Raw genomic sequence first — 23,405 nt, 5'->3', positions numbered from 1 at the left:
TGTCTTGCCTATATACAGGTGCCCTACCATTAGACCACTGGGCTACCATTGTTATGTTTAATTGTAAAGTCAAGTTAGTACAGCGGTACCATACATTTGTTACATGGTAGCTCTCTCCTCCTCCCAACCCAAGAATACATTTTTAAAACTAATAAAGCATCACAAAAAGCTTGGTTAAAACTACGTACAAAACACATCTCATAATATTATTCACTCATGGTGAGTGTAAATAATAAAATATAAAAATAAAATCAAGAAATGAAGATATTATAGGGGCATATATAGGATATAAATGCACATTTTTTTTTGGTTTTCCTTCACAATGGAAACATCTTCTTTCAACTACTGGATTAACCTTTCTCGTCATTTCTCGTGTTTGCATAGCACTCGCCTGCATATTGCACACCTTGTTAAAACTAGAATGTATATACAACGGGGTGATTGTCTTGGTGTAGGTTTTACCATGTTTGTGGATGGATCTAAAAACTCCGAACAGGTATCTGTTCACGCAATCTTGCATCACTTTCCACGTTTCTAAACTTTCCTTCATCATACATTGTGCGTTGGATCACCTGTTTGCTCCACTGGCACTGTTCTCTTTTTTAGATTTTCGCTTTGTTCTCTTCATGCTACCGTGTTGGCTTAAAGCGTTATTGGCACCTGCATTTGGAGGGTTTGTTGATCGGTACTTTGTGTTCTGGTGATTGCGGTTCTTGTAAACTCTTGTGGTGACTTGCGTGTAGACGGCTGTAGTGCCCCAATTCGATGCTTCACCAGAAGGATAATCCGGTACGGAACTCGTACTATTGACTCTCCTCTCTCTACTAGTGCTTTTGTCCACAGGTTTGAATGTTGGAGAGGGCTTTGTTGGTTGAGACATCGTTACTTGCGCAAAGGTTGGTGCATTAGGAGCACCAGTCCTTAGTGCCGTTGAGGCCGACATAGAAGGTGTCTTTGAATTACCTTTTTCAATTTTTGACTGTCCTGGTGGAGAATCTAATAAGTCTTTTGAAGAAGATGATGTGACCGATGACACTTCGGAATCCTATGTTAAAAGAAACATATCTATGGTTGTATTTAATGTAGAATATACAATTATAACAATTTTAAAAACATTTCATACGCATCCAACAGCGAGCAATTTCCCAATTACAGGATGGATAAATGGATAATTTAACATGCTTAAAAAAATAGTTGCGAGTTCAAACCCGGCACTCGCGGTCAGGATTAAACCCTAGACCTTGGGGTTGGAAGGCAAGCAAGTTAATTACAAAGCTACAGCTCTACTACCTTTTAGATTATATCATAAATAGTTTAAAAGAAAAAAAAACATTCACATTTGTGCAATGTTTGAGGCAGGGCATCATTTATAAGGAGCGCCTGCGCGACCGCGCTCCTCAACAGGCTTCGAGGAGAGCAATTTATCGCGCTCCTTAATTTTCAAAATAGAGCCTAGCTTTTGACAGTGTTGATTTTTCTGTCAAGAGGCCTAAAAACACGTGAATTTTTAAAAGTTAAAACCAATCTAGGCCTAGGCTAATAATATATAAGCTAAGTTATAAAGCTACAAGCCTAATGGCAGTCCGTCGTTTTTAAGGATCGCGAGCGCGATCGCAATCAACAACCTTCGAAAAGGAGAGCAATTCATCGCGCTCCATCTCACAGTGCGAGGTACCAACAAAGGGGATTCCCCTGCCTGCGCGCATTCAAGGGCGAGTTTACTTCATCGCCTCATAGTGCAACCAGTACGGTGTCAAAGAAACACCTCCTTTACAGGAAGATCATGTCCCAACCAATAATTTTTCCCTTTATGTTTTTATGGAACGAGTTAATAAAATATGTTTAATTTTAAGAGGAAACATTAATATAGGAGGCCTAAATATAATGTTTATTATTTAAAAAAGCTTAGCTGCTGGTTGCTTTAATTCCCGCTTTAATTATGTCATTTTGAAGATGGATTATTTCTTCGAAAGTTCTAACCAATTTTGGTCACTCAAATCCTCCTCAAAACACGTGCTGACGTGTGACGTCAGCATCTTCTAGAAGCTCTCTCAGCCCTCCCCTATTGTGCGTGCGTGTGACACATGTAAACACGATCAAATATCTTTCTTAATTATTTTAAAATGACACTTTGTAACTTATTATCAATATTTTAATGGCTGTTGCATGTTAGAATTGTATAATTTATGAATTGCAGGTAAATACTTTTCAGGTTTTCTGTCTGATTTCTAGGCCAACAAGCTAGGCTAGAAAAGCTAGGCTAAAGGCATAGTTGGCCAGCCAGGACAGGATTCTCCAGGCTCCTGAAACCCAATATACCCAGGCCATAACAAAATTGGCTTGAGTTTTTTTACTGTAGAATAATACGATCCCCACGGAAAATATTGTGTGTGAAGGTGGGTGTGGGGGATTTTAGGGGAGAGGTACAGTATACATACTGTCGGGCAAAATAAATGTGTACAAAAAATTAATAAGGGCCAGCCATTTTTAATAAGGGCGACCATCCTTCAACTTCAACTGGCCCTGCTGGCCACTATGGTTTAAAGGTTAATTTTCAGCCCTGGGCATGCCAAGATACCTGTTGTTGTTACTTTTATAATCCATGACATATAAATATAATTAGAGGTTAGCTGCCAACACTTGTTTTTGTTTTCAAGTGGCCGCAGGCGCCACCCCTGCCTGATGATGATCGCGATATCATAAATTATAAAAGCTTGAGAAGGCGGCGGAGTGATACTCGACGACGACGAAGCAAAGTAAACAACAACAGAGTCTAGCTAGCTAGCTATCTAGTCTACTAATAAAACACGAGGCCGACTGGACGTACAACTTTTGTATACACGTGACGTGTGTAATCTCCCGATATGACGGAAGAGCGATACGAAAATCAACTAGAAATTACGCTAAAGACACGTTTGTAAATATTAATAAACATTAGAAAAAATTGCCTCAGTTTTATTATTCATAAATTTGTAATATAAATTTCATACAATATTATTTATTAATAAAAGATTTATAGATTATAATATAATAGATTATTATAGCGGCAGCGTGCGCTAATAAATTTTTTTGGGTAGCAAAACCAATAGAATTTAACTTTTGTGGTCAAATTCAAACATTGTAATTTTTTTACATATTTACATAAACATTTGAGGAGAGCGATTTAAAATTTTTGCAAGGAGAGCGATTTGTTGCTCTCCTGGGTTTTGCATACGTGATGCCCTGTTGAGGGATGTAGTTATGCACCCAGTGTTTGCACCCACCCTAATTTTCTTTATGTTTGTTAATAATAACTTACAGTATCGCTTGAACTTGACATCATCTCTGGTGTCGACATTTGAGATGACGACGATGAACTAGATTCCAAGTCTTGGCAAGTAGGTTGCAAAACAATATTTGCATATTTATGAGTTGGTGAATTATGGTCCACCTGTTGGGTAACCTTATCATCCGGTAATCTATCTGGCTTATGAGTGCTTTCTGACGGACATGTAGTCCTATTACTATGATTGTTTTTGTTTGGATATTTTTCTAACATAGACGAATCACTGCATGAATAATGATCAGCATTCTTTTCGTTGGACTGATCAGAGAGTTTTGGCGTTGGAAGGCTAAGTGGAAGTGTTTGTCTTTGAGTTGTAGGTTTTACAATTTTACTACGTATAGACGTCTCCAAATTAAGTCTATCGTTTGTTTTTGATGTTCGAGGTGATCTGTCTGGTTCATTTTGGCTGTGACTGTATCCAGCGTGGAAACTGTGAGGCCTTGAAGGAGTTGCAGAGCTTGCATAATTTGGCAACTGAGCTATCAATGGAGTTGCAGGAATTTTGTGACACCAGTTTTCATGAATCCAATTACGATATTCAACAAGTTCGTCAGTAACACGTATAATTCTCCCAAGGTAGCTGAAAATAAGTGACACTAAATTATTAACAAATATTGAAACCTTAATACAGAAGGAACTACATTTTACGTAAAACATGATATCCCTAAATTTTCAGTTAACCTTGAATTAAACCCCATCCTCCCGCAACTATAGCTAAAGTTGCAGTAATAATTTTGTATAATTTATACTGCTACTCCAGTAGGCCTACACACTTATTAATGATGATATCATGTGGTCAGATTTGGCTTTATTTAGAGCAATTACAATTGAAAGGAAAAGCTTTCAACTAAATAAAATGTGTACGATTGTGACAAGTTACGACTTCCTGAATTTCTTTCTTTTATGAGTTCACTCTTAATTATAGCTTATGATTGACATTTGTGTCTCAAATCAAACTCAGTGTGAACCAAATTTATTATTTAAAGCTTCCTCTTATTGAAAAGATATGTGGAAGTGGTAATTGTTCTTTAAACCACTAATCCTACTCAGTAATCCCCAACCAAGACACAATTAACTTACCTTTTACTCCCCCACCCCCACCAAATAAAAAAATAAAAAAATCAAAATTTGAATTTTTATGTTAGTGTAAAATTTTTATTCATATTTTGATTTGGTAATTTTGTATCACATGGCATTCATTATTAATTGTATTGTATGGAAACGATTTTATTGAAGTTAGCTTTTTATAAATATTTAGTGGGATGACTACCGCACATTCAAAATCTAAACTGCCTCATTAAACGGAACAGTTCCATTTAACTCATAAACATGTATTTAGAACAAACGGATATTACACAATGGACATATATTTTACTTATACTATAGTTATCTCTATTACCTAGGCACAATATAACAAGTACCCAAACACAAGCAACAAAATTATGAAATCATAGCCAATGGGCGTGGTGACAAATCACAGAAAACTTTCCTTTTCATGATGCATGCATGTGACTAAAAACATGTTAAATCAAAAAATGTCAAATATTTTTCTTCAAGACTGCTGAAATTAATGATAGCAAGTTGAAAAAAAAAGTATATTATATAACTTGTTCATTTTATTATGTGTAAAAATATTAAGTACCTGTTTCCTTTATTTTCCTGGTCCAAATGCGGAAGCACAGCTCGTGTAAGAACTTTGTATGCATAATCAAATGCACGACGTACTTCAAATATACCATAACAACTTCTAGCAGCATCGCCGCCTTCAAAATAAAAACAATGGAATTTAATGCATCGTCACCCAAACATTATTATTATGAATAATAATTAGGTCAATTATTATTACTAATAAGACAGTATTACATATTTTTAATTATGTTTCATTATTCATTTCATCAACAATAATAACGATAAATTTTATTTTATTAAACCTTATTTAGTGAGGGTGACCCTAAACAGCATAAGCTGACAATCAAGGGGCCCTCATATAAACATTATAAAAAAACTTTTATGGAAAAAGAAAAACGGATGAACTATGTTTAAAAAAATATAAAAATATATATTTTTATATATGTACTTAAATACAAAAATATAGCCTACAATACTACACAAAACGTTGAGTTTTTTCTTTTTATTAGAACTACTAAAAAGTTTGATTTGATTTCTAAATTCTGGACAAGCTTTTGTTGTTAGTGCACTTTTTTTGAGTTGGCTCACTTCTTATTATTATAAGAATAATACTAGACTATTTTATAAATTCTGCAGTGACGAATGTAATGTGTATATATTTCTTAAAGAAAAATTGGATGGAAGAAGGGTGCCAGTCAAAAACAATAGCAACATGAGAGGAAATGTTTTTGAAACGATTTTAAATTATTATTTGATTATTTACAATATTCATTCAAAATCATTCACAAACACAAGGCTAGTAATTAAATTGAGCATATACAATCTGCAGCAGGAGCCTAGACAGGTTGTGACTAGGTCAAGGTCGTGTACAGTAGTGCATTTCATTTGTACTCATATGCTAATTAGATGACCATTATAATTGGCACACAAATAGTATATATCTTATACGGTTTGTTTCATTTTATTCCTAATTGCTAACTTATTATATTACTGTGTCAATTAGCAAAATGAAATTGGCAGTGTTTACATATTCAGTTGTTTTTCATTCATTTTGAGTTTTAGATTTCAGATTTTTTTTCTAATTCTACTGTTTTGTTTCAATCTGTTACGATAAGTGTATGAATTAATGTGTTAATTATTTATTATTAATATAAAATTGCATTTTCATCCATTTTATATTGTTGTTGAATAATTAAGAGAAATTCTATTCCAATGTAAGTAATTACCAGAAACTTCTAATATGATTTTGATTAAAATCTGATAAATAAACAAATCTGGTTACGACAGAACTAAAATTGGTTATTATATTAAAAGTTTATTAATACAAAGAACGCACACATACACATGGTATATCAAAATGACCAAAATAATCAATAGTACTGCGAATGCTAGTTTAAATTAAAATGTAATAATTATATAGTGTCTATAATGTACAATGCTAAAGCCACTTTCAATGCTAGACAACGTTAGGCTAGGCATATATCTAGAATAAGATGTTCATTCGTACGTTACTGCTGTTTACCAGCTAGGCCTACAAAACTAAGGCTAGCAAGACCGTCCATGAGAGGACATTAGACACGAGCATTGTTTCTTTTTATCATAGTTTACCATAAAAACGTAAAACGTACATTTAAAACAAGGAATGACCTGGTTTTATGTTTTTAGAGTAATATGTATGCATTGTTTTTACAAAACATCAACAATTTTATGGATAGTGTCTTTTAATAATTTGTAAAAACACCACCTACATCATACACAATTTTTTATTGTAGGCCTAATACAAAATTAACCATGCACGTACCTGAAGTGCTAACTGGGTCATCTATACATAATAAAGACGGCATGAATCCATTGGTTGAATTCAGTTGCATTTCTTCTTTTGAAAAGTAGCTGCCGCCATCTGTAACTCTTATGCCAGTTTTTAAGTAGTTAAAGTGCAGACCATACAACTCAAAGAATTCTATGAGTAAGACACCCAGGTTGGTGGGTTTAGGTTCTGTATGTTGCTGATAAGAGAAAAAATTAATTATTACACAAATATTTTTATGTTGATACAGTTTGCGGTACACCAGGTATAATACTTCTGAAAAGATATGTTGAGTTTCTCAAAGTTTTGTCCATATACCTTAATTGTCCTCAGGAGTGAGAATACTTAAATATTTTTAAATTTCAATTTTACCTAAAACGTCCCTAAAATGCAAACATGCTTAAATTCTTGTATAGCTAACAAGTCCATGTAAATGGGAGGCATGTTTTAAGATTCCTCATCTACTTGAATGGACGGACAAAACTTGGTGAAGGCAAGAACATAAACAAAACGATACAAATAAAATAAAAGAAATGCAGCATAGCAGTTATTTGCCCAACGTGCAGAAATAATGGATAGTTAATACTTGTGTTGAGTACCCAATACAAAGTGGCTGAAACAATTCAACTGCATAATTTAAATTTTATGCAAAAAATTGTCATGTTTGACTAAACAATGATCACAACTGAACTCAAGCACACTATGTATGCCAATAATAGGGAGTTAACGATATTTTTCAACATGGAACGCGCAAGCTGCGGCAACTTTATTTCTACAAAAATGGCGTCAATAAAAAAATGGTAAATTAAAGTTATGTTTTTAATTAAGACAAAAAATAGAATTATCTGCCAATATGCAAGTTTAAACATATGCCTACAGTAGCTAGGCAATCTAGGCCCAAAGTATTCCCCACAATTTGTTTTAATGCAAGCGGTGAATGTTGTGTGCGTGACACATGTGTTGCGTTTTTAAAACGAGCTACTGTAAGTATGTTAATGCAACTGTTCGCCGAACTATGTTGTTAATGTTATGCAAACCAGTAGAATGTTGACGTCATTCGGTAAAGTTAACGTGCGAAAGCTCCCTAATAAGTCATGTTTATCTAGAATCTAAGCTATTTATATACCTGCAGAAAGCTGACAACCATGAGTATGAGACTGTAAGAGCTGATGCCACCGGTCCAAGCTTCATTCAGGTCTCGCTGTAACAGAAACTGCTTCAGTACTATCACAAGATATCGTAGACTGGGAAAATCCTTTAACGACTCCTAGAAAGATACAAACAGAATAAATAAATTAAAATAATAACAAATGTAACTCTATTTATAAATGAAACCAAAAAATTGAAATTATACTTGGACAAGTTTTTGACCGAGTCATTTCAACTTTTTTTTAAATCAATAAAATATTTGGACTACTTCAGAATATTAATTTTTATTTGCGATTTTTTACAAGGCACATGATTGGTTGTTTATTTAAAGAGATTAGCCTACTAACAACAAATTTATTTGAACACACAAAATGCTGATAATAAGTGGTTATGTACACAATGTAAACTCTGGTTTTTCCAATCGGAATTTCCAAAATTTTTTTATGAAATGAAAATTGCTGAAGACCTTTTTTGAGTGTACTGTCCCCATTGAAATTTAATCAATGTAATAATAATAATATATGAAAAGGTCAAAACGATTAGAAAAATAACACTTTAAAAAGGAATCACATTTTTTTGGTCTTAGTAAATTGGTAAACCCAAACACGGATACCAATAACCATAGTTGTGGTTATTTTCAATAAGGTGATTACTATATCTGCTGGATAATTTACAACCAGAAATTCAGGATACTGTAAAATAATTTGTAGCATTCAGGAAGGAACTTGTTAAATCCGATAAATTCACAGCTCTATTTCAGGCGCCAGTGTCATTTATTTTGTTTATAGGAAGTACGTAAATTATGCGACAGGGTCAGATAAATGATTTGTCTGTTGTCGTTGCGGGTTAAACTAAAAGTAGGTGAATGGTATAATGATGTTTATTTACTAACTTCCATTGAAATGTTTACATTTTGCAATATCAAAATCTGGATTCGTATCTATATATTTTAATAGAATGGTAACTAGTACTACTATATCATCTAAATAAATATTTTAAAAGATTTTAGACAATTTGCATAATTATCCACTAGCGTGGGTGTCTATGTTTCCTCCATCCAAACGTATTTAAACTGTTACCTTACGATATGACACATACACCATTCCTACCCATTGAAGATATAATAAAATCTTAACTGAAGATATGAAGTCAATACAAGACCTGCGTTATAACATCTATCATCCTTTGGATGGGACATTAAGCTGTGGGTATCACAACATAATCTATACCTATTTCATCAGTTTCCCAGCCCTTACTTCTGTTCTAATTTAACTTAGTTTACACATTTTCCCTTTATACCTGTATCCAAAATGCTCCATCGATGCCAGATCTTCGATTGAAGTTTATGTCCACTTTTACCTTGGTCAAACGGTCAGTCATTTTTACAATTGGTACCTGCGAAAACAGAAAAAAACCTCAATTTTGTATTATTATGTTCATTTAATCAATTCTAAATTTTTAAATCAAATCAAAGAAATCTCCAATAAATGCAACATATCCTTACTGAACATGAAAAGGTAAGTATAGTATTATTAGTACATAACTAAAATTTTGCACAAAATGAAACATTTTCTGTGAGAACAACTTAATCAGGTGTAAGCTAATCCTACAAAATTGGAGTAGTTTTCATGTAAGAATTAGTACACATGCCGAAACTTTCCCTCTTACCACTCTACCCGTCAAATGATGCTTTAGACGGGTACTGAAACCAGGTTTTGCCTGAGTTTAATCGATCTAATCGCATTACACATCAAAAGACTAGGCCGCGCGACCTTACGAAGTGTCAATAAATCACTGGGAAAATGTGTCCGATCAAATTACTCTCTCATGGTCAAATGAAGTGACTGAATGTTTGAAAATATGTTTTTCTATAAAATAATAGTAATATCATTTGTTTAACCATGAATAAAAAGAAAAAGTGATATATCAGCAATTTCAAATCGTAAAAATTGATTAATTCTACGCGAAGTTAGAATTCGTTGAAAAATCACGATTTCCAGGCTGTGGAGAAAATCGCCGGCCAGCAGAGAGACGACACACGAGGTCTTGGCGTATGAATATTTTACAAGCGTGGTACAGTGATTTGTTTTTGAATTATCATGTATTAATATTAATAATAAAATGTCTTTAAAAACAATACTGTATGTAGTTTTTAATACCTTTGCCTTTATTTAAGATGTATTAAAATATAAAATCGAACAATTAATTTTGTTTACAGTATATACATTACTACTTTATTGTAGCGTAGGTATTATGTTCGTACAAAAACAAAACAATTGTCGCGACAAAACACGTGTGATGTGGGCTTTCCATCAAACATGTGTACAGTATTTTGAAAATAATGCCGAAGAAAGCCAAGATGAGGCGAAGCATTCATATAAAAAAAATGAATATTTTAGGCCGGGCCTAGGCCTAGTAGTGGTATTATGTCATGGAAGTCACTCGCTCGAGTATGTAAATAAAACCTTATTTAACACATTTTGTTACAGTTAATCCGATATTTAGCCTAGGAGTTCCACGTATGGACTGCCATGTATCTTCGTTAGATTTTTGTAGGCTACGATATGATGGATTGAGTACTTAATTACAATCGACCTTAGCCTAGCAATAAGGCCGGCCAAGCCTATACCGATTGTGAGAAGTCGTTTCGTCCTATATATATATATATATATATATTATAAATATGTTGTTATATAAATGAATAAATATTTGGATTTTGTTACTTTATATTCGTTTCAGTTCTATTTTGTTGAGTGTTTTGGTTGCTGCCTTTTTTTTTTAATGTTCAGTAAAAAAGTTCACAGGAAATACCTAGATAGCTTACATGCTTTAATCCATTTAGCATTTAATGAGGTCACATGCTGAGTAAAGTCATTAAGGCTGTCACTATCAAGGTCAGGCAAAACCTGGTTCAAAAGTTGGAAATTTGGTAAGAGGGAAAGTTTCCTCATGATTTTGATAGACTATAGTGAATATTGTAAATTAAAGTACCACTTACAGATGCCTTATCCAACACTTTGATGCTATTCTGCTCTCCGACATTGCCTTTCTCCAGTTCAGTACCCAGACGACTGCAAGGGTTTTCTCCAAGCTCACCAAACACCATAAGGTCAATGTCACTAATAACAAAAACATTTTGATTATGAAAATGATGGAAATACTGTGTAATACAAATAGATTTTTCACTCGCGTTTTGAATGTTTTTGATTTTCCCCATCACAGTCAAAAACATCTTAATGCAGCGTGTTTGTTGTTATTGCGCAATATTCATGGAAAAAGCAGCTATACATATGCGCAGTTTGTTTGTTTGAAATTATTGCGCATGTCTATTATGAAAGGAAAATAGCGACTGTGGGTGAATTACAGAAGAAAAACAAATATATCAATCAATGTAGTTTGTGACCTTAAATTAGTTAAGGGAATGGGACTTTAACATAATTAATAATAAGTTCATAATCAAAGTCCTAGGATGAAAATTACAGAGTAATTAAGCAGCTTTCAAGGATGACATGATTGTTTCAAGTCTAGAATTGAACTCGCTCAAGAATGGCTTTATTATTAATGACCATCTATTGTTGTTAAATGCATTCATCGTTTCCTGTGATTAGAGAACTGCAGATTAGTGGAATTTACTAGAATCCGAATACCGTATATTTTGGTGTATAAGTCGCACTTTTGACACGCAAATTTGACCTCTAAATTAAGGGTGCGTCTTATACACCGAACATAAATGCCTCACCACACAGATTGTACATATTGGCATATCGTCACCTCGTTTGCTAGGCCTGAGTAGGCTAGGCCTAGCTACAGTATACTAACGTAACGGCAACCTGCTTCTGCCTAGTTTTCAAGGCATTTTAGCATGATGTTATACTAAATATGATGAAAAGATTTGTTCATTATGGAGCGGTTTTAGGCGCTCCGATAAATTTCATTTGTAAACGTTTACGTATGATCGATTGGAATAGTATTTATTTATAGTTATACGCACGATCGCCGACCGCCGTACCCCTAGCGCAAGCCCTTCTTGGGGCGGCCACATGGTGTACGGTATTCGACTAGTATATTCTCCAGGTGATTATAGCATGGACCTAGCGTACACACTTCTCGGATACATAGATACTAATCGAATACGATTGTCCGTGAAAACGTGCGCCCTCTCAAAATGATCGAGCGAGGCTAGCCCACACACGTACATCGTGTTACACACACGGTCATGCACTCGATGTTGTTGCGGGTGCAAAACTCATGAATAACAAGTTAGAAAGAACTTGTTAAGGCTGGGCACGGCCGAGCCTAGGTAAGAAAAAACCTAAATAAAGGACGCCGTTGTAGATATAACAAAATATATTATTACAATAATATTGATTACAATTTAAAAAAACATTGTTTTGATGAAATATAAGGTGCGTCTTATACATCGACGATATAAAAAATACCGATATTTTACTGTCAGTTAGGGGTGCGTCTTATACACAGGTGCGACTTATACACCGAAATATACGGTATTCACAACTTCAATCTAGTTGTTTTTGTTAAGCTTTTTGCTGCAAAATATCCTAACAAAAAAATGTTTAATAGTACAACAGCTGGAGACTGGAGGATAGTGACAAAGAAAAATCTTACACTCAGTCTACTAGTGGTTTAGAAGAAATGTGTCAATACAGTAGTTCTGTAGTTTACAAAATAATTTTATTATGGTACACATTTCGGTCAACCTTGGGCTAGTAAAAATATTCTGGTTTCCAGAATGGATTTGAAATTACCAATACAGTATAAGATAATTGAGGAATTTTAATTTTAAAAATCTGGGTTTGTGAGTGTTTCTGGTGTGTAAGAAAAGTTCAGCATTAACTAATTTGTATTTTTACACTAAAGAATTGTTTTTTCGTTTACCTTGTTGGTAAAAATAAGTTTGTCTTGAAGCTGCCATAAATTTCAAGCTGAAAAAGAAACATACAATATGGAATTATTACAGAGGAATATAACATGGATTGTAGCTTTTTCAATGTTTTGACCCAAAAACAAATTAAAATTTATAAGTTATTTGTTTCTCCTTTTTTTTACACAGTTTGTATGTTCCAATAGAATTCAAAACATAATGATACACTAAAAAACACATTAGTTATTAACAAATTAAAAAAATATGGGAAAGCCACAGTATTAAAAGATGATAAGATTATTATAAACATGTGACAGCCATGAAGTGGTTTTGGTTACCAAATGAAATAACCAAATATGTCTATGACCTAATTTATTTGATGAGGTCATACCATCCAGGAATAACTAATATTAATAATGGTTATATACTGTAGCGCCTAATACAATGTTTCTAAGCGCTTTATACACAAAAACTGTACAATTGTCTATAGTATAGTACTTACTGTACAAACATATAGGCCAAATTATGTCTATAATTAATTTTGACTGAATACAAAAAAATAAATAAAACAAGGCACTACTGTAATAAACTTTTGAACGTGGCTCTACAGTGAGTAAGATACATTCACAAAGTGGACACCATTTTGTTTAATTTCTGCACTCATGCTGTAGACATACCCTAAACATTTGTCAAATAATAATACACCAAAATATACTGTTAACAATTAAAATGTAGACGCATCACAGAAGCAAAACGAAATATCAATAAACATGACATGGCATGCTGGAAAATCAAAACAGCCTAGGGCTCAAAATACACAGGACTTTTAAAGTAACTGTATTTTTTTGCAAGGTTAAAACCTTGAACAATAGCATTATCTATAGTCTCAAATTTAAACTACCCAGTATACAATACACACCTGAGCCTCTGGCCATATACTCCGAACAACTTCACTGACACGGTTTACAACTTCTGATCGCATCAAACCCTCTTCTTTCTTTGGGCTCATAAAATTGAAAAAATCATGTATTTCGTTGTGAAGGCTAAAAAAAAAATGAGAAAAAGTTTATGCTGTAAATAGATGAAAATGTATCTCCAGATTTAGATTTGCAATCAATATAGTTTACTGCATATTGTCACTGATGAAATTCTTCTTGTACAGGTTAACTACAGTATACAGTATAATTTTATAATCAAATGCAGAGACACCTAGTAAGGCTCCTTAGAGTTAGACCCAAAATACTAAATTTAATTAGAAGCATAAAACTTGGTACTGTATGGCAACTTTTAAGATTTGAGGCCATTTAAAATTTGACCTCAGATTCTTCTTCCTAGAAACATGAAAAAAAAAATGGCAAGTGATGGAGAAGTACTACTTTCTATTCATGTTTAATAGAAACTTATGCATTTAACTCAGTACTTTAAGAGTTATTGAAAAATAATAGATCTTGATCTACTTTACAGTATGGACATTTTACCATGTTGAAATTTAGTATTGTTGTTAATATGTGAAAGAAATAACAGGGCATCATTTATAAGGAGCGCCTGCGCGACCGCGCTCCTCAACAGGCTTCGAGGAGAGCAATTTATTGCGCTCCTTAATTTTCAAAATAGAGCCTAGCTTTTGACAGTGTTGATTTTTCTGTCAAGAGGCCTAAAAACACGTGGATTTTTAAAAGTTAAAAATGTGAAAAACGCTTACAATGACAGGCCTAGACAATCGATCATCATAAATTATAAAAGCTCGAGAAGGCGGCGGAGTGATACTCGACGACGACGAAGCAAAGTAAACAACAACAGAGTCTAGCTAGCTAGCTATCTAGTCTACTAATAAAACACGAGGCTGACCGGACCTACAACTTTTGTATACACGTGACGTGTGTAATCTCCCGATATGATGGAAAAGCTACAAGCAGTCCCTCGTTTTTAAGGATCGCAAGCGCGATCAACAACCTTCAAGGAGAGCAATTAATCACGCTCCATCTTACAGTGCGAGGTTAGGTACCAAACAAGGGGATTCCCCTGCCTGCATTCAAGGACGAGTTTACTTCATCGCCTCATAATGCATCCAGTACGGTGTCATAGAAATACCTCCTTTACAGCAACCAATAATTGTTCCTTATTTATGCTTACTGCATGTTTTTATGGAACGAGTTTATAAAATATATTTAATTTTAAAAGGAAACATTATAGGTGGCCTAAATATAATGTTTATTATTTAAAAACTTAGTTGCTTTAATTATGTCATTGATGGATTATTTCTTCAAAAGTTCCAACCAATTTTGGTCACTCAAATCCTCCTCAAAACACGTGCTGACGTGTGACGTCATCATTTTCTAGAAGGAAGGTAGCTCTCCCCAAATTGTGCGTGCATGTGTGACACATGTAAACACGATTAAATATCTTTCTTAATTATTTTAAAATGATACTTTGTAACTTATTATCAATATTTTAATGGCTATTGCATGTTAGAATTGTATAATTTATGAAATACAGGTAGTAGGCCAACAAGCTAGGCTAGAAAGCTAGGCCTAGTAGGCTAAAGACATGTTGGTCAGGATTCTCCAGGCAGGCTCCTGAAACCCAATCTAGGCCTACTCAGGCCATACAAAAAATTGGATTGATTTTTTTCAATGACGATCCCCACGGAAAATATTGTGTGTGAATGTGGGTGTGGGAGGGGAGTGGGGGAGGGAGGAATTTTGGGGAGAGTAATTTAATTATCAAAAGTAATAAATGATATAATTGGGAGGGGTGGGGATAAATTCCCTTGGGCAAAAAAAAAAATGTACACAAAATTAATAAGGGCCAGCCATTTTTAATAAGGGCGACCATCCTTCAACTTCAACTGGCCCTGCTGGCCACTATGGTTTAAAGGTTAATTTTCAGCCCTGTATTTATTAATAAAAGATTTATAGATTATAATATAATAGATTATAGCGGCAGTGTGCGCTAATAATTTTTTTTTGGTAGCACAACCAATAGAATTTAACTTTTGTGGTCAAATTCAAACATTGTAATTTTTTTACATATTTACATACGCTCAGACCGTACTACCTTCCTAGGGAGTTTAATCAAATCCATGTGATCCTGATCTATGTTCCACCCGACGCAAATGCGGATGAAGCCGCTCGTATTGTCGGAGATACTGTGAGTAATATATCAGAGGCATCCCCTGATTCCCCTAAATTCGTAGTTGGAGATATAAACCACAGCGGCAAAGAAATAAAGAAAGCGTTGCCTACTTTCAAAAAGTACGTTGATAAACCTACTCGAGACGGGAATATCCTGGACCAGTGTTTCTGTAATTTAAACAAAGCCTATAGATGTATGATCAACGCTCCTATTGCAAGTTCTGATCATAACGTCATTACCCTATTACCAACATATAGACAAAAAATTAGAGCGGAAAAGCCTACCAGGAAAATAATTAAAGTTCGAAATAGTGAGGCAATAGAAAAGCTACAGGAATGTTTCCAGTCTACTGATTGGTCAACACTTATTGATACAGCAAATGACCTTAATTCAGCAGTACAAGTTGTGAATGATTATATCTCATTTTGCGAGGAATTATGTGTTGAAACTAAACGTGTCACCTTTTATCCAAATCAGAAGCCTTGGTTTACGCATAAAGTCAAAGCACTCATTCGCGAACGATCAAATGCCTTTAAAAGTGGTGATACAGTTCGCATTAAATCTATAAAAGCAGAAATAAAGAATGAGATAAAAAGAGCAAAATATTTATTTAAAGGAAAGCTTGAAAATTCCATGGAATCTGGAGATGCCAAGGCGGCCTGGAATTGTATGAATATTATGTCTGGTGTTAAAGCAAAAAAGAAGACGGACCTTTTGCTATACAATGACGGTGATAAATTTGTTAATGACCTAAACAAGCACTTTGCGCGATTTGAGAATGCCAGTCCTACCAATTGTACCAATCTGACTTCAAATATTATTACTAGCGAACAAGTTAAGATTCAGCCTTGGAAAATTGAAAAGTTGTTCAAAAAAGTGAAACGAAATAAAGCAAGTGGTCCTGATAACATTAGCGGCTGTATTCTGAGGACATGTGCCCATGAACTGTCTATTCCTTTTACCAAACTGTTTCAACTGTCGTTAGATAATCATATTGTACCATCGGTCTGGAAAGATGCATCTATTATTCCAGTACCCAAAATTCCAAACCCTAAGATTTTGAATGACTACCGCCCAATAGCCTTAACCTCGATAGTGATGAAATGTTTTGAAAAATTTATGTGTAACTCAATTATTACTCCCTTATCCCATTTAATTGATCCATATCAGTTTGCATACCAATCATGCAGATCTGTCGATGATGCGATACTAACTCTTACCCAACTGCTAAACCAGCATACAAATAACTTAAGTTGTTATGCGAGAGTTACCTTTGCTGACTTCTCCTCAGCATTTAATACCCTTAATCCTGCCATCTTAATAGATAAGTTGATTAAGCTAGAGGTGAACCCATCCATAATTAAATGGATTGAAAGTTTCTTATGCAATCGAACACAGAAGGTATCTCTTGGTAACTATAAGTCGAGTGTGATCAACACAAATATAGGATCACCCCAAGGATGTGTGTTAAGCCCCCTCCTATTTATTTTATATACCAATGACTGTAAGTCAACTTCTAGTAGCATACATTATTTAAAATACGCGGATGACACCGCCATTGTTGGCCTATTAAAAAACAGAGCTAGTGAAACTGAATATCATGATGAAATCGTTGCTTTTTCGAATTGGTGTAAGGCAAATTGCCTCTTACTAAACGAAAAGAAAACCAAAGAAGTAATAATTGATTTTCGAAAAAAATGTACTGCTCTGGCTCCCCTAAAAATTAATAATCAGGAAATTGAATCTGTTGAAAGCTACAAATACCTAGGTGTGACTGTTGATAACAAATTTAGCTGGGAGAAACACTGTAAAAATACTATAAAAAAAGGAAATACACGACTGTTCTTTCTCAGAAAACTGAGAAATTATGGGGTAGATAGAACTGTATTAAATTTATTTTACTCTTCGATTGTTGAGAGTGTGCTCACTTTCTGTTGTGTTGCCTGGTTCTGTGGATGTAGAACAGAAGAAAAAACCAGATTACAACGAATATTAAATAAAGTAGGTAGGATCACAGGATCTAGACATAATTTGGATGACCTTTGCAACAAAATCATAAGAAATAAGGCTATGAAAATATGCGACGACTCAAACCACCCTTTAAATAAACATTATGTTAAAATGAGATCAAAAAGACTAAATGTGCTGAGATCGTGCAATAGTAGGGTTATGCGATATTTTAATTCTTTTGTTCCGTATTCTATTAGACTGTTAAATGATTTTGCATAATTTTTGAAATTTTTGATGTATTGCAGCTTTTTATTTTTTATTTAGTTAATTGTAGTCTTATGTTCATACTTGTACATTGTTAAATCATATATAGTGTTTTTAAATATTGTAATTAATTTTTTTTATATGAAACGTTTTTATGAATTTTTGTACAATTTTGTGAAAAGCACTCAAAATATTTTCCTATGTGGACGAAATAAAGTTATCAAACTTATCAAACTTAAACTTGAGGAGAGCGATTTAAAATTTTTGCAAGGAGAGCGAATTGCTCTCCTCGGTGATTTGAGGAGAGCGATTTGTTGCTCTCCTGGGTTTTGCATACGTGATGCCCTGAAATAAGAGGGAAATCATTCTTCATTCTGCTTGTAATTTTGTATCGTAATTATTATACTGAGAAAATTAAAAACCAGTCCTCCGGTTAATGGTATATTGCTTTTTGGTGAAAAAATTTAATCTAGTATTATATACACAACATATGAAATATTCAATCTGGTCTAAGTCCATCGCAGCCCTTTCTCAGTTTTGAACGTATCAGAATTCTGAGGGGGATCATGTTTGACGCTAGATTTAATCTGTTCTCCAAAAATCAGCAATCATATGAAAACATACCACCAACTAAAGCAGCCCATGTTAAACCTTATTTACCGTACTCTTCCCTGGTTAAATGGTCTGCCTATCATCAAGCTGGTTGTGTTTGGGCCAATGTTCTAATGAATTGCCTACTGTAAACATTTATCTGTTAAAGTCCATTTAAAAAATAAATGGGTCATACATTTTACTGATACTGATTATTTACTCATACAGTAGCTCCTCTCACCCCCACACATATTTTTTACAAGGATGGTTCCCTTATTTTTAATGCAAAACACCATCATGTTTTATACAGTATGTATGTATTTGCTGTAATATTGATTACGAGTCAAATTTCTAGCAATCTGCAGACCTTGATTTATAAAAATAAGAGGAGAGCTCCTAATGGCTCTCCTCAATATGTTGAGGAGAGCCATTATTTTGATTAAGTATTCGAGGCACAGGCCCACCATGGTTGGGCCTGTGGCGAGCCGAATTTTGATAAATGACACCTCTAGATGGCCGGAAATGGTACTCTCGCACGTAAAATTCATCGTAGGTCATTGTTCTCTGAACGTAGTCTACGATGTATTGTTATTATTATTAGGGTGGTTCGTAGGGTTAGTAAACACCATTGTCATCGCCTTTACTTTAGAAGCATGGACAATGCAAACAAACAATGTATTGTTTGCTAATTAAAATCCTATCTAAAGATAGTAGACGTCAATTTTTGTAGCCACCCTAGCTAGGCCTACGCATCGGTTATCCTAATTTGGACGGAAATCCGCCGACGAGACGACATCGGGTCCGTGGACCTCTCAGCTCTCGCAGAGAGAGAGAGTCGAGGCTATCTATCTAGTCTAGTTTCGGCGGCCTACACTATAAATTATTTAATCCTACCTTGGGTTAGCGAATTATAAAAACAACGACACCTAGGCTAGGAGTAGGACACCAACAAAATATATGCAAAATAAATATATATTCCATATTAATTACTATAAGATTTAACATAAAGGCGACATGTGTATAAGAAAAGGCCCGACCAGAATTTGGAGGGGAAAACATGTGAGCAGTTATTAAGATCAGAGAGAGTGTTTCATGTCATGTGACACAAAATCCAGGTACACGATCTTAATTACTGTTTATCGTCGGCAGCCACCCTCACATACTGAGTTAAAAAAAAACCATGTGAGATGTTGCGGTAAAGCAGAGAGTGTCGCATTTCATGCCATGTGACCAAAAAAACTAGGTCTGTATAATTACGGTCTTCTGACGGCAGTCTTTTTGAGCTACCGATTGAACGTTCTGATACTATATTTAGAATGAATTGTTTACGATATTTTTCTCGCAACATCAAATATCGTAGGCGCGCCTAGCCTATCGGGGGTAGCCATAACAAAGATCGTTTGCGCGACTATATATAGACTGTTTGTTGTATTCGGGGTTAATATTCTTATCATTATAGATATTTTTATGACGCACTGTAACAGGTTGGGGAGCGCTATTTTAGGCGCTCCTTTGATCGTTTTCAGGAGCGCCAAGGAGCGTCAGCGCCATGGCGCTCCTTTTAAATCAAGGTCTGAATCTGGAGGCGTAGTTTTCTCAAATTTTTAAAAACAAATATTATTATTAGGTGAATTTACCAAGGCTGGCGTAATGACCTCAATTATACAAAACTTTTTTTACAAAATCTTCTTTTGTATAGGAACAATTAATCCTGTAGATAGTGCAGAGTTTAACATTGTAGGAATGTAAATCTTATCTTCGTACATAACTTTGTAGGCTACATAGGCTACAGTGTGTGTAATAAAAGGGAACCTGGTCTACTTGACAAGGAGCTAATTTGAATGAAAAAAAAAAAAATTAACCGAGACTAAAAGTACAGTATATCTATCAAATCAGAATGTTATCAGGTTTTAATTCGTATCATCTTTTACAATATTTTTTTATTTTCTGGAAAATGTTTTGATGAACGTCAATGATTTTCTTTCAGTCGACATTCAAAATATTCAACCAGCGGGAAATTTTTTTTGGGTCTTAATTGTTGAGTATTGTTGTAGTTACAGTACAGGTACATTGGACATCAATGATACAGCCTAGATCAATAGTTTTTATTAACGCGGTGGCTAAAGATACGGTACCGTATCCTAACTTCCATTTGCTAAAGGTACGGTAAAATTGCATTACGTCATAACCAGCCAATGGGGTACGTGTGTGACGTCATCGTATAAGGACTTTGGATTTTTTTTCATATCGCGAAAACAGTGATCAACCGCATTTTCATTATGCTTCATTTATCGCTATTATCGCCGTCGTGTGTGACAAAAACTAAATGTAGCCTACGTCTGTTATTATTGAAAAGCCAAAACAGGTTGATTTTAATTCTAGAATACAGAAAACCGTTTCAAAAGAGGCCTAGGCCTACTTACTACGTACTATAACCTCATATGAGTTTGTTTGTGTAGAGAAAGCTGTGCCAGGCTGGGGCCAGCTAGCTGCATGTGTGCGCTGATTTCTGTGACTCAGCCCTGGGGCTACTGTCTAAATAAATCATAGTATTTGAGGGCCCCTTTATTGTCCGCATTTGCTTGTTGTTTATGGTCACCATCTGTAAACAAAATGTAATAAAAAATATAGGCCTAGGCCTAAATAGGCCGAATAAAAAAAAAACCATCAACGCACACACATACATGTGCAGCCTGGCGCCGCCGATAAGCATTCTCTACTGTACAGACGCGATTTGAAAAAAAATGATCCAAAGTCCTTATACACAATGACGTCACTCAAGTACCACCACCCCATTGGCTGATTATGACGTAATGCAATTTTACCGTACCTTTAGTTTAGTAAACTGAAGTTGGAATACGGTACCGTATCTTTAGTCACAGCGTTTTATTAACGTTATGGCTAAAGATACGGTACCATATCCATACTTTTAAAAACTAAAGGTACGGTAATTATAGAGGGCGCTATGTAATGTGGATGTTAATCAAATAGGTTATTGCGTTGGTTTTCTGCAAGCCAGCTGTGTAGCCTAGTTTAGTAAGAAACTAGGTTTATTGTTTTTTTTCAGTTTTTAATTTAAGAGAGATTTATATTTAGAGGGTTAGGTTTTTAATATTTAGGAAGGAGTTTAATATTTAGGAAGGAGTTTTATATTTAGGAACGAATTTTATATTTAGGTACGAGTTTTAGGAATGCAATTTTACCGTACTTTTAGCAAACGGAAGCGCCCTCTATAATTACCGTACCTTTAGTTTTTAAAAGCATGGATACGGTACCGTATCTTTAGCAACGGCGTTTTATTAATGCGTTGACCTGAGTCTACAGTACTGTATTTATGCACTTGTCAATTGTATGACCCACTATACGACCCCCGGGAGAGGTGCGTCATTTACAAATAATTACTGACACAGGGGTGCGTCAAAAAACCTAGATGGTACGTCACATCAATGAACAAGGTGTGTCAATGTCCGTCACTTTACCACCCACCATATCATAAACAACATGGTCACAGTGCGTCAAAATGGGTGCGTCATGGTCACCTAAAGGTAAGTCACCTTTTTGACGCACGAGTGCGTCATGGTATTCAAAAGTATGATGCACATCGGACAAATGACGCACCTCTCCCGGGGGTCGTATAGTGGGTCATACAATTGACAAGTGCATTAATATATCGTAGGCCTACACTGTAGGCCTACGATGTAGAAAAAATTGTTTAGCATTCAAATTTGTTACTGGTAGGCCTAGCCTAGTGTGCCAAATAATGATTTAAAAAAAAAATTAATTTTACAGTTTTAACTACAGGCCTAGTAGGTAGGTAGGGCTACTACAGGCCTATAGAGTAGGTAGGAGGGCTAACCTAATACTTTACGCCTATCTTACATAATCATTTTCTTTATTTAAATTTACAGTACATAGGCCTATACCTATATTTATAAATTAAACATTTAAAATAAATATTTTTATTGTAAACGAAGTTGGGAAATTCCAACCTTACCCAATAACGCCCTCTTCATATCTTTTTCCATTGCTTTTCCATGGCGTTCCGCCCCCTACCAAATTCTCTGAGTGATTCCAATCATAAGTACAGGCTATATTATCTCGTTTACGTTTACTTATATGATTATTCCTACTGTCTATAAGGTTATGTCCGTTTGAAACCGATCTTTTACTTGATGAATCGGCGTTTGATTGCAGCGGTATAAAATCCTGAGAGCGACTACCAGGGCCGGTTTTATTCGAATCGGTGCCTGTGGTGGCCGCTGTGGCAGCGGTCATCTCATTGATTTGCAGATTATGAAGTTGATTGGCACTATCAAAAATTTCAGTCCAAAGATATGTTGCTGGTCCTAGTTGTTCGGGCTGATACCAAGATATACGTGGATCCATCCAAAGAAAGTTGTTTCGGACTGTTTAAATTACGCTGGAAGTTGAAAAACGGAGTACTTTCCACCTTCAATTCCAGCTGTCCGAGAAACTTCCAAAGATGGCGACGGTGTGCCTGTCATACATAGCGCATGCGCGGTCTTTTAAAATGTCTCCGCCCCCTATTGGATGGTTAACTGATACAATGAAACTAGCTTTGAAAACCAATATTTTAGTATTTTATATTATAGGCCTAGAGTAGACCTATAAAAAAGCTAAGTAAAACCAGAAAGAAAGTAACAAGCTTTCGG

At 34.9% G+C, this 23,405-nt stretch overlaps 1 protein-coding gene across 1 annotated transcript; it reads right to left on the bottom strand.

The window, feature by feature from the left end:
- On the bottom strand, positions 1-23,404 carry LOC140056492 (uncharacterized). Its single transcript, XM_072101876.1, has 10 exons — positions 22,727-23,404; positions 13,712-13,835; positions 12,807-12,853; positions 10,909-11,029; positions 9,210-9,305; positions 7,888-8,028; positions 6,756-6,960; positions 4,968-5,088; positions 3,299-3,905; positions 1-1,045 (listed from the first exon to the last, which is right to left on the bottom strand). Exons 1-10 carry the CDS (start codon positions 23,116-23,118, stop codon positions 569-571), a joined length of 2,331 nt encoding a protein of 776 aa, XP_071957977.1. The 5' UTR covers positions 23,119-23,404; the 3' UTR covers positions 1-568.
- Position 23,405: the final 1 nt, after the last annotated feature.

This window comes from Antedon mediterranea, chromosome 8 (genome assembly GCF_964355755.1).
Source record: "Antedon mediterranea chromosome 8, ecAntMedi1.1, whole genome shotgun sequence".
NCBI lineage: Eukaryota > Metazoa > Echinodermata > Crinoidea > Comatulida > Antedonidae > Antedon > Antedon mediterranea.
The sequence above is the reverse complement of the archived record's forward strand: the minus strand, read 5'-3'. Positions and strand labels throughout refer to the sequence as shown.

Excerpts from the sequence above, each read along its gene's own strand:
- LOC140056492 (XM_072101876.1), bottom strand. The coding sequence starts at position 23,118 with ATGGATCCACGTATATCTTGGTATCAGCCCGAACAACTAGGACCAGCA. Across the intron at positions 11,030-12,806 it reads AACTTATTTTTACCAACAAG|TGACATTGACCTTATGGTGT; the intron begins GTAAACGAAAAA and ends TTTTGTTATTAG. Across the intron at positions 1,046-3,298 it reads TGTCAAGTTCAAGCGATACT|GATTCCGAAGTGTCATCGGT; the intron begins GTAAGTTATTAT and ends CTTTTAACATAG.